This window comes from Alosa sapidissima, chromosome 12 (genome assembly GCF_018492685.1).
Source record: "Alosa sapidissima isolate fAloSap1 chromosome 12, fAloSap1.pri, whole genome shotgun sequence".
Taxonomy (NCBI): Eukaryota; Metazoa; Chordata; class Actinopteri; order Clupeiformes; family Clupeidae; genus Alosa; species Alosa sapidissima.
Genome location: NC_055968.1, coordinates 1,978,608 through 1,993,478, shown reverse-complemented (window position 1 = coordinate 1,993,478; position 14,871 = coordinate 1,978,608). Strand labels below are relative to the sequence as shown.

The 14,871-nt window shown below is 41.7% G+C and overlaps 1 protein-coding gene across 6 annotated transcripts in view; it reads left to right on the top strand.

Moving 5' to 3' along the window:
• The window catches only part of spag17 (sperm associated antigen 17), a 281,640-nt gene that overhangs the window by 55,046 nt on the left and 211,723 nt on the right, over window positions 1-14,871 (top strand). For 4 of the 6 annotated variants that reach the window (XM_042056130.1, XM_042056131.1, XM_042056134.1 and 1 more), the window contains exons 6-8: window positions 622-792; window positions 7,711-7,883; window positions 12,828-12,989. In XM_042056130.1, the coding sequence (XP_041912064.1) occupies window positions 622-792; window positions 7,711-7,883; window positions 12,828-12,989 (506 nt within the window). The remainder of the gene's footprint in view (window positions 1-621; window positions 793-7,710; window positions 7,884-12,827; window positions 12,990-14,871) is intronic. The other 2 variants (XM_042056132.1, XM_042056136.1) reach the window with 2 other exon arrangements.

Sequence of the window (14,871 nt, the reverse complement as noted above, 5' to 3'; positions counted from 1 at the left end):
TGCCTTGTTGATCCCATGTTTTTTTGCAGTGTTCCATCCTTACACATACTCTTTTGCATGGAACATAGTGTTGGCCATCCAAAGAAAAAAGAATTTGCAGAGGCACTCTGAGGTTGAAAAAGTATAAAAAGCCTTTAATTTGTCATGGCAAGAACTGGTTAAAAGCACATGGGCCTACGCGTTGCGGCCATATTCGCCTTCGTCAGGGCATAGGAAGTAGAACAAAGCTTAAAATGGACACCCTTAGGTGTTTAGTGGGTGGAGCCTTCCCATTATGTCACACACCATGTGACTAACAACAAGTAGGTTGACAAAACCCAATTAATTAGCAAAATAATAACAAAGAGACATATCACTAGCGAGAAAGAGAGAGAGAGAAAAAAATAGATTTCAGTTGAGAAAATAATAAAAGAACACAAATAAATGTCCATACTTCATAAAAAGGGGGAAAAGTCACTAAGTTCACCTCATTAAGGCCAGGGAAAGAGGTTGCTTTGAGTTTACTGATCCAAAAGGTTTCTCTTTGGAGAAGGGTCCTTATATGGTCTCCACCATAGTGTTGGCCATATTTAGACTCCTAGACATGTGAGATGTGTTGAAATATTGTGTGTCCAATCTCAGATGATGAACCAGATGATGGACCACAGCATTATGTCCTCCTACTGGGGTTAAGCCAGCCAATGCTCCTTTCTGCACTGGATTCTATTGGTGTACATGTATCGAACATCATCAGACTTAGCAGTCAAGATAGAGAACACTGTGAAAGGGCAGCTCTCTTTTCCTCAGATACAGGTAAGATTCACTTCAATTTTATTACAGTGCCCTCCAGAATTATTGCCACCCCTGGTAAAGTTGACTAAAAATCATGTTTTCCCTTCAAGGTTGGATTTTTCCTCATTGTTTTCATTGTGAGATTATGATAAATCATCTAAAGATAATTTTTTAATACTTATTTTTAGTCAACTTTGCCAGAGGTGCCAATAATTCTGGAGGGCACCAGGAAGATTGTGTTTTCGCTCCTGTCTGTTTGTTGGTTGGTTTGTTTATATCCATCAATCTATCTATCTGTAGTTTTTTAGTTTTTTAAAACTGTAAAGTTACAGTTTTTCTTCTACATTGATTTTGGGATGGCAGCCCGCCACGGCTAAATGAATGCCGCCACAGTATCAAAATTATAGCAGACGCACAATTAGTTGCGGTTGCCTTTTAAATGATCCTGCCGATGTATTCTCCCCCGCTGGCTGCCCCTCACATTGCAATTTAACAGTAGAGCAGTAGAGTAGTCAGAGGCCCATCCCATTATGGCCCATATAGTTTCACTACACATATTGTGTTGATATAGCCTAGTTTATTGTAAAAACATTAACTTTCTTCCGCAGTGTTTCATCCTCATTTTGTAGCGGTGGCCACTGCTTCAGAATTAGGGCAGGTGCACAATATTGTCCGGGTGCATGGTAGGCTATAAGTACCCTCCACTGGCTGGTACTCACATCATCACAGTTTAACAATAAACAGCAATGCTAATCAGAGAGGTACCTGTCTAGTTTTATTCCGTAAATATATTGTTTTTATAGACGTTAGTGGCATGCGCTATAAAGAGCTGCCATTTACTGCACTATAGTGAGTTCAACGTTAGTTGAGTTTACAACTGAGTTTACTATTGTACAAATCACACGCAGACATGAACGCATCTTCAGGTGTTGTCAGAGCCCCATTAACCCGTTTACTGCCAATGGTGCATAAATGCGCCCACAATGAGTATGTTCTAGAATGCCAAAGACGCATATTAATTAATGAGGCCACATTAATGAGGCCACAGACTCCCTCTGCTCCACACTGAGCTCGTGTCTAGACGAGCTGTGCCCTCTAACCACAAGGCCAGCTCGATCCAAACACTCTCATCCATGGCTAAATGATACCCTCCGATCGCAGCGCACCAAACTCAAGAGCCGCGGAGAGGAAATGGCACAAATCCAAACTAACTGATGACCTCAAAAACTACCAGACACTCCTAACCTCTTTCTCAGCCAGCATCACTGCTGCTAAGATGGCTTTCTACAGTATCAAGATCAACAGCGCTACAGACACTCGAAAACTTTTCTCAACCTTTAAATCGCTACTCAACCCTCAGCTGCCTCCTCCTCCATCCAGCCTTACTGCGGATACCCCTGCCTCATTTTTTACAAACAATCGGCAGTCAATTCTCTACATGCCCAGACAACGCATCAGACTCAGATACCGCACTCCTACAACCTCTAGGGGCTGCTGGAACATCTTTTTCAGCATTCGCGCCTCTCTCCGAGAGTGAAGTATCTAGACTTCTGACATGTAGCCGTCCTACCACATGCTCGCTGGACCCTATACCTACGAGCCTACTTCAGTCCATCAGCCCGACCATCGCACCAGCTATCTGTATGTGATCAATGCCTCGCTAACCTCCGGCACATTTCCAACAGCGTTCAAAATGGCCCGGGTAACACTGTTACTTAAGAAAACTTCTCTCAACCCTGCTCAAATCGAGAACTACCGCCCTGTCTCACTCCTGCTTTCCTATCCAAAGGCATTGAACGAGCAGTCTCCAAACAGGTCTCTGACTTCCTTTCACAGAACAACCTTCTGGATCCAAATCAGTCTGGGTTCAAAAGCGGCCACTCTACCGAAACGGCTCTGCTGTCTGTAACAGAAGCCTTAAAAGAAGCCAGGGCGACCGTCGGTCATCAGTACTCATTCTGCTTGACTTATCGGCTGCCTTTGACACGGTTAATCACCGCATCCTTCTCTCCATACTCTCTAACATGGGAATCTCTGGCTCTGCTCTCTCCTGGTTTGAATCCTACCTCACAGGACGCTCGTTTAGCGTATCATGGCTTGGTCAGCTATCTGCACCTCACTATCTCACCACAGGGGTCCCCCAGGGCTCAGTGCTGGGCCCCCTTATCTTTGCTATCTACACCACCTTCTTTGGGACAGATTATCTGTTCGCATGGCTTCTCATACCACTGCTATGCAGACGACACACAGCTCTATCTGTCCTTTCCACCTGATGACCCTTCGGTTTCAGCACGGATCTCGGATTGCCTCTCAGACATAGCTACATGGATGAAGGCACACCACCTCCAGCTGAACCTCTCAAAGACTGAACTGCTGGTCCTTCCAGCTAAACCTACCATACACCACGACATCAACATCAAATTTGACTCCCTGTCTGTTTCACCTACCAGGACTGCAAGAAATCTAGGAGTTGTTCTCGACAACCAACTAACCTTCTCAGATCATGTTGCCTCAGTCGCCCGGTCATGTCGTTTCGCACTCTACAACATACGGAAAATCAGGACTTACTTGACTCAAGATGCTACTCAACTTCTGGTTCAGGCAATAGTCATCTCACGACTTGACTACTCCGACGCTCCCTGCTCCCACCTACTTGAATGCCCTCATACAGACATACTCAGACTCAGACGAACGACGTCTAGCTCTACCACCGGTACGCTCAGGCCAATCCAAACTTTTCTCATCTGTTGTTCCTCGTTGGTGGAACACACTGCCAGTTCCTACAAGGGCAGGGACATCCCTCTCCATTTTCAAAAAACTCCTGAAGACCCAGCTCTTTAGAGAACATCTCCTCTCATAGCACCACTTACAACAAGTCTTGCTGATACCAGCACTTACCAGCCGTCTTGAACTGACACTCAACTGTTTAAAAACAGCACTCACTGATGCACTTATTTTTACTGTACTCTACCGTTTTAACTGTTACCATGTTGTTTGGTTAAAAATGTGTCAGCCAAATGTAATGTAATGTAATATGTGTGCCCAAGGAGCATCATCACTGCCGCTATAATATGTAGCCATCATTGGAGTCTAAGCATGCGATAAGGGAGCTAAAGCCATCTGGGTTTGTTGGATCTACAGAAATATATAATTGGGTATTGTCTGCATAGCTGTGGAAGTTTACATTATGCTGATTTATGATGTTTCCTAACGGAAGCAAATAGAGGGAAAAAAGTAGGGGCCACACCAAAGGGCAAATCATGTTTTACAGACACATGATCCTCTAGACTAACATACAAATCTCTGATAATGTTTTAATTGGTTCAAAACATACATTACTGACAGAGAGACCAACCCACTTATGGCAATGAGCTTTTTACTGGATTTCCTAAAAAAAATACCATGCGGCTGTAAGCAGTACAAAATTCAGCTGCAAGGGTTTTTACAAAGCCAATAGAACAGATCATATTATGCCCATTCTCAAATCTTTGCACTGGCTTCCAGTTACATAAGGAATTGATTTTAAAGTACTTATTATTTTTAAATCACTAAATGGATTGGGGACAAAATACCTAGCTGACATGTTACAGCAGTTTATTCCCCCCAGGCCTCTGGAAAAATCTCAGGAAAAATATCTGTTTATAAAGCCCCATGCTAGAACCAAACAAGGTATATGAATATATAATATTATAATGTATATATATATATAATAATTATATACATAACATTTTGTATCATTTAAATTACAAAGTAATTTTGTTGTAGACAATTTCTTAAGAAATAATGTTAATTTGATGCTGTTTAATTAATTTAACTTTAAGACTCTTGCCAGCTCCACTCAAATGTTTGGCTGCTATGCGGTTCAGCTGTGGAACAGTCTTCCAACTGACATAAAATCTGCCTACAGTGTTGCCAGTTTTAGATGCTTAAGACACTTTTTACAGTGGCTTTTCCCCAATTTGATTCATTTCATTTTAAATCACTTTTATTGTTTTCAATTCTGAATTTTACTTTAGCTTATTTTAACTAATTCTCCAACATCATCAGTAAAAACAACAACAATCCCTGGGTACTATTCTCAACAGTTGAGAAACTGACAACTCCTCCCTCACAACTCCCATCTCACTTTCTCTCGGTTAATGCATGTAATGAGTTTGCCTCTTTCTTTAAAGCCAAAATTGACCAAATCAGTTCTAACATCTTACCCTATGCACTCACAACCCATGGGCTAGACTCACAACCTACACCGACGGGTCCTAAGAACACAATGTCCCAATTCCTTCCACTAGACAACTCGAAGCAAGACCGTAAACAAACTCCGCCACCTGCTGTCTTGAACTTTTTTAAATCTGTCCTCCCCGTTCTTGCATCAGATCTGTTCACAATTAGAAATTTATCCTTGCAGTCTGGAGTATTCCCTAAGTCCCTAAAAACAGCACTAGTAAAGCCCATATTAAAAAAGAGAACACCAGCACCATTCCTAGGCCAATCTCAAACCTGCCTTATACTGGCAAAATAATTGAGAAAATAGTCTACGCCCAGCTTAATGACTTCTTAACATCCCATCATTGTCTTGACTGTTTCCAGTCAGGCTTCCGGGCTCATCACAGTACTGAGACGGCACTGATTAAAGTTTTAAATTATATACATTTCAACCTGGATGCAGGCAAGGCATCAGTCCTAGTCCTTCTGGACCTCAGTGCTGCATTTGATACGGTAGACCATACCATACTTTCAAATAGATTAGAGCACTGGGTTGGGTTCTCAGGCACTGCACTTAGCTGGCTTAGCTCCTACCTTAAAGAAGACAGAAACTTTTTTTGTCTCTATAGGCAACTGGACCTCTTCTATCACTCCCCTGTGCTGCAGTGTCCCCCAGGGATCCATCCTGGGCCCTCTACTATTCAACCTCTATATGCTCCCCCTTGGAAAGGTCATACAAAAACATCAGATCTCCTACCATAGCTACGCTGATGACACCCAGCTCTATCTTGCTCTCTCACCTAATGACATTAGCCCACTTGAAACATTGCTTAGCTGTGTTAGTGATCTTAACAACGGGATGTGTCAGAATTTTCTCCAGCTGAATAATGACAAAACTGAAGTGATTGTGTTTGGGAATAAAGACATGAGGCATAACATCTCCTCACTTCTCAACACCAAAGGTTTTCAAGTAAAAACAACGGTAAAAAACCTAGGCGTCTAAATCGACATCAACCTTTCCTTTAGCAGTCACATTAAAACGGTTACTAAATCAGCTTTCTATCACTTAAAAAAATATCCAAGCTTAGGGACCTAATGACCCAAACAGACCTTGAGAAATTCATTCACGCCTTTATATCGAGCAGACTGGACTACTGTAATAGTCTCTTCACAGGCCTTCCAAAGAAAACAATCAAGCAACTCCAATTAATCCAGAATGCGGCAGCAAGGATTCTGATGAGAGCCAAAAGAACAGATCACATAGCACCACTACTCAAATGTTTACACTGGCTCCCTGTGAGTCACAGAATCTATTTTTAAAACACTGCTTCTTGTTTTTAAAACTTTGAATGGCAGTGGCCCCATCTATCTAAAAGACTTGCTTCACCACTACACACCCCCTAGGTCACTCAGGTCGCAACAAAAACTACTCCTGGTTCCACCAACTATTAGAACTAAATGTGGTGAAGCCGCCTTTAGCCCATATGCAGTCAAACTCTGGAACCAGCTTCCTGAACACACTGAAGATTGCACCCTCAACAGATTGTTTTAAAACCAAGTTAAACACCTACCTTTTCTCTCTTGCTTTCCCATAATTTTATTTTATCTAATCTTTCCCCTGCTTTCCTATAATTTTATTTTATCTAATTTTTCATTTTCTTATTTTCATATGTTTATTTTATTTTTTATTACTTTTCTGGATATGATATGTATCGACTTTTATAATTTAGATTTTTACCCAAATTATCTTGATGTATATATGACATCTCTCTTTTATGTAAAGAACTTTGAACTGCCCTGGTATGAAATGTGCTATATAAATAAATGTTGCCTTGCCTTACAGCTCAATCAATTTTCTAATTTCAAAATCAGTCAAGTTAGACTATCTTTTTCTTAGGTCCTCCACTGCCAGATCAGAATAAATGACATGCAATTGTTTATAGCAGGGGTGTCCAAACTTTTTGACTCAAGGGCCACATTGGGTTTTGAAAATTGGCCGGCGGGCCACACACAAAAAATTATATATATATATATATATATATATATATATATATATATGTATAATTATATACATAACATTTTGTATCATTTAAATTACAAAGTAATTTTGTTGTAGACAATTTCTTAAGAAATAATGTTAATTTGATGCTGTTTAATTAATTTATAAATGGTGCACTGTCACTTTAAGACTTTTGCCAGCTCCACTCAAATATAGCCTATGGCTAGTGCTGTGCCCTCACAGTTTATAAATGGTCAGTATAGTGGGAACTACTGTTGTGAATTCCTTTTAAACGTTTCTTTAAAAAAGGAGATATCAATTATCAACAATGACAAGCCAGCTGGAACCTGCCGCACTCTCTCCCTCTCGTGCATGCTCAAATGTGTTCCCAATTAAATGGAGTAGCATAACGTAGAGATCTGCTGCAATGGAGATGCTATGTATCTTGATGTAACAAGCTGTTTTGACATTGACATTGTATGATAATCTAATTAAATGCTCGGCGGGCCAGATTAAAGTGTGTGGCGGGCCGCATTTGACCCGCGGACCGTAGTTTGGACACCCCTGGTTTATAGTGTCCCCCCCCCACACACACACACACATCTACCTCCCGCCTCCATCTCCATTACAATATGCATTGTGCAATGCAGTCTTTTTTCAACACAATTGAGCAGTAACCTATACTTGCAACTTGCTAGGAAATATGATTGTAAATAATATGGTCTTGTTTTAAACAGATGATGGACAAACAGTATTGTGGATGCTAAAAGAACTGAATCATTTCTGGACTCAACTGGAAGAGGTTTTTCTCAGCGGTTGCAACCAGTCCAGGCTCTTTGATGTAGTTCGTCTGAACTGCATACTGGAAAAGAACTTGTTGTGCCCTGATCAAGACAATGTTGAGGCAATGGTAATGTCAAGTCAATTCACTTTAATTTCTATAGCACACTTAACAAACAACTGCAGTTGACCCAAGGTGCTTCCCAGTAAAAACATTATGGCAGAGTACAAATATACAAAACTCAGAGCCTCACAGTTAAAATAAGTCAATAAATAAAAAGGGGACTAGCAATGCAATCAAATACTGAAATAATACATAGGGTGTGTTCGAAACGGTAGACAGCTGCCTACTGCCTCCCTCCCTACATAGAGAGTTGTCTCACTAGACATGACTTTGGATTAAATGCATCTTTTAAAAACGAGCGTAGCACTCTAGAATCCTTGATTAACACTACGGTATGACGTCAGCAAAGGCCTGATGTTAAACTAAATTAGCTTACGTAAGCTAGCAGGCTAACGGTATAAATTAGTTTTACGGCCGGCAGATATATCAGACCAGACGCTATTAATGCTTACAACAATGGCATAATCAGATAGTAAAGTGTTTATTTCTCATCTCTAATCTACAAATCTAAGCAAAATATGGTCACACAAATGACATTTTAAACAGATTCAGCAGCCATTACTGATGTCATCTGCCATGTTTGTTTACCTTTCACAGCTGTTTCAGACGTTGCCCCTAGGGATTATGGGTAGGAGGGAGCATGAAGTGTGCATCGATGCTGCCTCCAAAAATGACCGTTATTTGGGAATTCTAAGATATCTTAAAAGGCAGCAGAATTAGTTTTTTCGGTTTCGAACCGCACTTGCTGCCTTGCTCCCCAGTTAGATATCTTAAAAGGCAGCAACTTTACCCGTTTCGAACACACCCAAAGACGCAAAGTGGCTGAAAGTGGTACTAAAGCTTCACGCAGCTTCACGCCTCGTAATGCGCGACTGAAGTGGCCATTTGAAAGTGATGCCCACTGTGTTCGTTAGTCAAAAACATCGACACATCGAAACGTTAGTCAAAGTTTAATAATGTTCTGCACCTTTTACTAAAGAGTAAAGAAAAGAAGACATCTGTGCTGCACCGGCGTCTCTCCTTCTCTCTAAACCAGGGGTTCCCAAACTTTTCCATGACAAGGCCCCCCAAATACCACTAGGTTCTGGCCAAGGATCCCCTTGATGTGACCCCCCCCCCTATTAAACCCATCGACAATACTACGGCAAATGTAAAAATACATTAAGCTAATCCTAATAATTATTTTAGCCACAAGCACTTCGCGATGGAGCATACAGTGTGTAAAAATTGTATTTGGGGCTTTCTGCTATATGAGAGCTATCACTCTACTATTATTCCCAGTCATTATCATGGGAAATATAATGTTCAGATATGCCTCACATTATTATAATGGCATTGTATAACAACCCTCATAGTAATAGGTATATTTTCAATTTTCCAAATGTATTTATTTTTTGCTTTTATTTTTCCTTCCAACTTGCTGAGGCCCCCCTGGCACCCCCTCGCGGCCCCCACTTTGAAAACCACTGCTCTAAACCTATCTGTCCTGGGCCCAGTTTCCCGATAACGACGGAAACACGCTCTTACGAGGGTTTTCTACGATTCATCTTACGATCGTTTGTTTGGTTTTTCCGACTGTTTCCCGAACATGCTCGTAGCGTGAACGCGCGTGCACTCCTCTTAAGATGCTCTTAATGGGAGCTGTCCACGTTAATAGTTCTGAAATATCCTCTGATTTGACGGTGATGTCAGGTGACTGCACGCCACAGCTATAGGCCTACCATTTAAACTTCGGATCTACACATTAATTCACATCAATACGAAAATAGAAACACTTTGACATCTGCATGTAAGCATCCCAAGTAGGTTATATACCACACAGAGAAATAAATAATTGTAATTATTTTAAGATTAGATTGTTGCACCATGCAATATTTTTTCACGGTGTCACTTAAGAACACGTTTGAAGATAAGAAAGAAGTCGAGTAAGAAAGAGAGGAAATGTGTAGGCTTAGATTTTGATTCAGTAGGCTACAGACTACACCACATGTTGCTTTCTCTGCTTTTTACCTCATAGGCCTAATAGGCTATTTGTATCTATGTTTTTGGTGGCATATTCATGGTCCAGTGCATGTAGCGTACTACAGACAATTTTGACATTTAAATATGTCATGCATATTTGTATTTGTTCATCTCCAGTTTCCATCAGAAAGTGACAAATCTGCAAGCGTCCACATCTGTCAAAGAAACGTCATCACTCGTGAAACGTCACCAACGCAGCCAGTTAACATGGGTGCCAGTTGCCATGTAACACTGGTAACGAGTACTCTGGAGCACTCGTAGATCTACGAGTGTTTTCACGACGCTCTTAAGCTACGATGGTTTCGGGTAACAGTCGGCAAATCTTAAGACGTTCGTAAGAGGGACTTTACGACGCTCTTAGGCTTAAAGGAGAATTCCGGTGTGATATTGACCTAAAGTGTATTGAAACATGATACCGAGTGTGAACGTATGTCTCATAGCCCATCTCGGCTTGTCCCCTGCACTCCAAAATCTGGCGCTAGTTAGCCGATGCTACCAACAGCTTTTTCAATAGTGGTGCTTCGGCATCGGGCTAGCCATGCAAATAAATCACTGTTTTACACCCATTTACGAGGCTCAATGTATCTCCACACTGCATTGGTAGACTTCCGAGGGCCCTGACATTTAAAACGAGACATTGAGAACTTTGAAAAAGCACTGTTAGTTTACTTACAAGACGATTTATACAGACAGTATCTTCACGAAGTTTAGCGTTTGCAGCCATCTTGAATTTAGTCACGATAAGTCGAGCAACGAGTAAGAATGAACAGGTATGATAAGGGATCAGATTCCAAAAATAATTCAGTGGAAATGCATGGATTCCAGTTGCTGCTACTGGAAGAAACTGGAATCCATGCATTTCCACTGAATTATTTTTGGAATCTGATCATCGGCTAACTAGCGCCAGATTTTGGAGTGCAGGGGACAAGCCGAGATGGGCTACGTTCACACTCGGTATCATGTTTCAATACACTTTAGGTCAATATCACACCGGAATTCTCCTTTAAGATGCTTTCGGGGAACTGGGCCCTGGCCTGGTTGCACCGGATTGTCGCCAAACGACAGAAGCGCGGAGAACAAGTCATATTGGTAGGCTACAGGAAGTGGGGGGAGGGTATGGGATGACCAGAGCCGTCTTCGCTGTGCTATTCAGAAAGCATCTTCTATTGTCTTTCCAGGCGCACACAGCTCGTTACCATATAGCCTATTGAGTGCCTTAACAGATAGGCTCTGCTCTTGGGTTTGGCCTCACAACGAACTCAACCCTCTTGTTGCTTGCAGTTTGTTAAATAAAGCAATGCAGATTACATTATTTATTTCTGATTAATTGCGTCTTTTGATGTCTTTTGCAACATCTGCTTGTTGGGGGCAGCCGTGGCCTACTGGTTAGCACTTCGGACCTGTAACCGGAGGGTTGCCGGTTTGAACCCCGACCAGTAGGCACGGCTGAAGTGCCCTTGAGCTCTAAGCACTGCCACCGTCAACTTCAAGGCACCTAACCTTAAAGGGACACCAGGCAAGCTTGATGCTTTTTCTCTACGAAACTCCCCCTCGCTCGGTCTGAAGCTCTTTTCCTTTTCTTTGCATCTTCCGTCGCTGCTTCTTCGCTGGCCCTGCCATTATACACACGTTTGCAACAATCGCTAGCCTGCCTCTGCTTTGTATGCAGGATGTAAACTGATCCTGCTTCGGTCGGCAGGTACGATACACTGAACTTGCAAGCGGGATATTCTTCCTACAGGCAGTAGGGGCGAGCGAGAGAGTCTTCATTCGCCCTGTAATGAGTCAATTAACCATATACCGACTTACGAAGATGAGTAATTAACACGAAAACGTTGCCTGGTGTCCCTTTAACCCTTGCCTAACCCTAGTGCCTTCTGGCAGCGCTGCCTTGAAGTCGATGGTGGGGACCCAAATCGTATTGTCAGCAGTGGAATGGTTGGCACTGCCAACGTTACGCTAGTGACATACAGTAGGAGCTGAGCGTTGAACTTGGTTTATAAGGGTCTAAGCATTACTTTACATGCTTTGCCGAAGGTACCACTGCTGCTTTGGTATTTTCAGTGTGATCCCAACCTAAGGTATGTTTTGCAATGGAATGATGTACAACAGCTACGGATTTACTGTAGGGTTCTGTTATCACATTGCCAGAAAAAGATTCATAAGCCTGATATTTAGCTAAATGTTTTAGAACCATTGTAATATAGGGTCTTAAAGGAGAATTCCGGTGTGATTTTGACCTAAAGTGTGTTGAAACATGATACCGAGTGTGAATGTATGTCTTATAGCTCATCTCGGCTTGTCCCCTGCACTCAGAAATCTGGCGCTAGTTAGCCGATGCTACCAACAGTTTTTCGATGGGGGTGCCTCGGGCATCGGCCTAGCCATGCAAATAAAGTTGCTGCTGGAAGCAACTGGAATCCATCCATTTCCACGGAATTATTTTTGGAATCTGATCCCTTATCGTCCCTGTTCATTCGTACTCGTCGCTTGACTTATCGTGACTAAATTCAAGATGGCGTCGAACGGTAAAAGTCCTTAAGGTACTGTCTGTATAAATCGTCTTGTAAATAAACTACCAGTGCTTTTTCAAAGTTCTCAAGGTCTCGTTTTAAATGTCAAGGCCCTTGTAAGTCTATCAATGAAGTATGGAGCTACTTTGAGCCTCGTAAATGGTGTAAAACAGTGATTTATTTGCATGGCTAGGCCGATGCCGAGGCACCCCCATCGAAAAACTGTTGGTAGCATCGGCTAACTAGCGCCAGATTTCTGAGTGCAGGGGACAAGCCGAGATGAGCTATGAGACATATGTTCACACTCGGTATCATGTTTCAGCACACTTTAGGTCAAAATCACACCGGAATTCTCCTTTAATATATCAGGGGAAATTGATATTTGTTTGATATCCAGATGCATTTTGCTTTTCAGCTTGATTGTGGGGCTCAAATATTTGAAGTCATTGTCTCCCTTATCTATGACTGCCTGGACTGGCGACGAGAGCACATACATTACCTCAATAGCATGAAGATCATTGATGTTCCATCCATCTCTTCTGGCCAGACCCAAAAAAGCCCTGAGTCTTCAGCTGAGGTACACTGACTACACAACATAAAACTTCACTTTTTCCAAAATTGACTACCAGGGCCCAAATTTGGCACTAATTTAGCCAACAGATATATGCAAATTTCCACACTAACATTTTTTTTTATAACATGCACTCAAAGTTAGTGTACAATATGAAAATGTTATGCAATTTATAAATAGCATTTTTTTTCTAATTTCAAACATACATTTGTACAGTCCAACTATCAGGCTTAAAATAAAAAACAAATACTTTCCATGAGATATGCTTAGGTTACCAACAGCAGTTTAAATATAGTAAAGGAGTCATTTTGACCAAATTTTGATCAGATTGGAAAGAGCTATGCTAATTTTGGACCAAGTTACAGGAACTTAGTTATAGGAACAGTCCGCTTTTAAATCAGTTCTACTAACCTGCTATCCCCTAAAACCGTTTTTTAATTTGCATTCACACTGGCCAAGTGGCTATAGGAGCTGGAGCTGGGCGTAAGGAGTGACTTCAGCACGGCGACGGTGTTTATAGCGTCGTAACTTGCTACAGGGTTTAAAATAGGCACCCACTCGCCTCGCCAAATGCGAGTAAATTAACTAACTACCCAGCAAACACGCAACGTTCCCTAAAGGTTCTCTGAAGGTCACAAAAACCTTTAAAAGACTGGGAACGTCCTTTAAATAATAATAATAAGCTTTATTTGTATAGCACCTTTCATACACAGAATGCAGCTCAAAGTGCTTTACATTTGGAGCATGTAACACAATAATAGTCAGTCAGTCATTATTAATCACTTTCACTTTTCTTCATTGCTGTGGCCGTTTATGATCCAATCAGCAACATATCAGAAATATAGAAAATAACATGTAACACAGTTATTAGAGAAGAGTCAGTCATTCCCCTTTTGTTTCTGTGGTCGTTTATGATCCAATCAGCAACATATCAGAAATACTATTATACTACTATGGATATATAAAGGCTTTGCTGACAAATGCCTAGGCTAACAAATGCTTAGGCCCCGTTAATGCGGATTCCAAGCAGCCAGCCTTAGCTTGTTCTTAGCATATTGACTTTATACACAGACATTCAAGACTGGCAGCCTTAACCCTTTACCCCCCACAAGCACGCCATATGGCAACTGTGGCAAGGAAAAACTCCCATATTCCAGGAAGAAACCTTGAGCAGAATAATTGGGGGAGCCCATCTGCTTCTGGCTGGCTGCGCCCTCCAATGGCAGCAGATATAGAATAATCCGAAAAAGTAGTCTACAGGATAAGATGAGTTAACTAAAGGCTTTCCTATACAGGTATGTTTACAGATCTTTTCAAAATATTCACTGAACTCGCCTGCTTGATGTACAGAGGCAGGGTGTTCCATAGTTTTGGGGCATAATGGATAAAAGCAGCTTCTCCACTTTGCTTGTGGAGCACTTTGGGTACAATTAAAAGATTAGAATGGGATGATCTAAGTTTCCTTTGTGGTTGATAAGATATTAAAAGATCAGAGATATATGAAGATGTTATGCCATTCAGAGCTTTGTAAGTAATTAACATAACCTTAAAATCAATTCTATAGGAAACAGGGAGCCAGTAGCCTGGGTTTTCCCATGCTGCCTTACGCGCGCGATTTTATTCACATTGCTAGGCAGCCTGGATACCATGGAGCAAACTTTCGCCTCAGTTAGGGGACCAATCACAGAACGGAGGGAGGGCAGCAAGACGATGACGACACACCGAAGCCGTTATGAGCTACGTACAGACGCATTTGATAGACATTCGTAGCGCCCAATAAACAGCTCTGGGCATTCGTAAACCACGTTTCAAATACGAGAAAATGAATGCCTAGTTCCCAGACCCCATCTCAATGAGATAAGGTCTGACGTTAGCCAGATAGGAATTC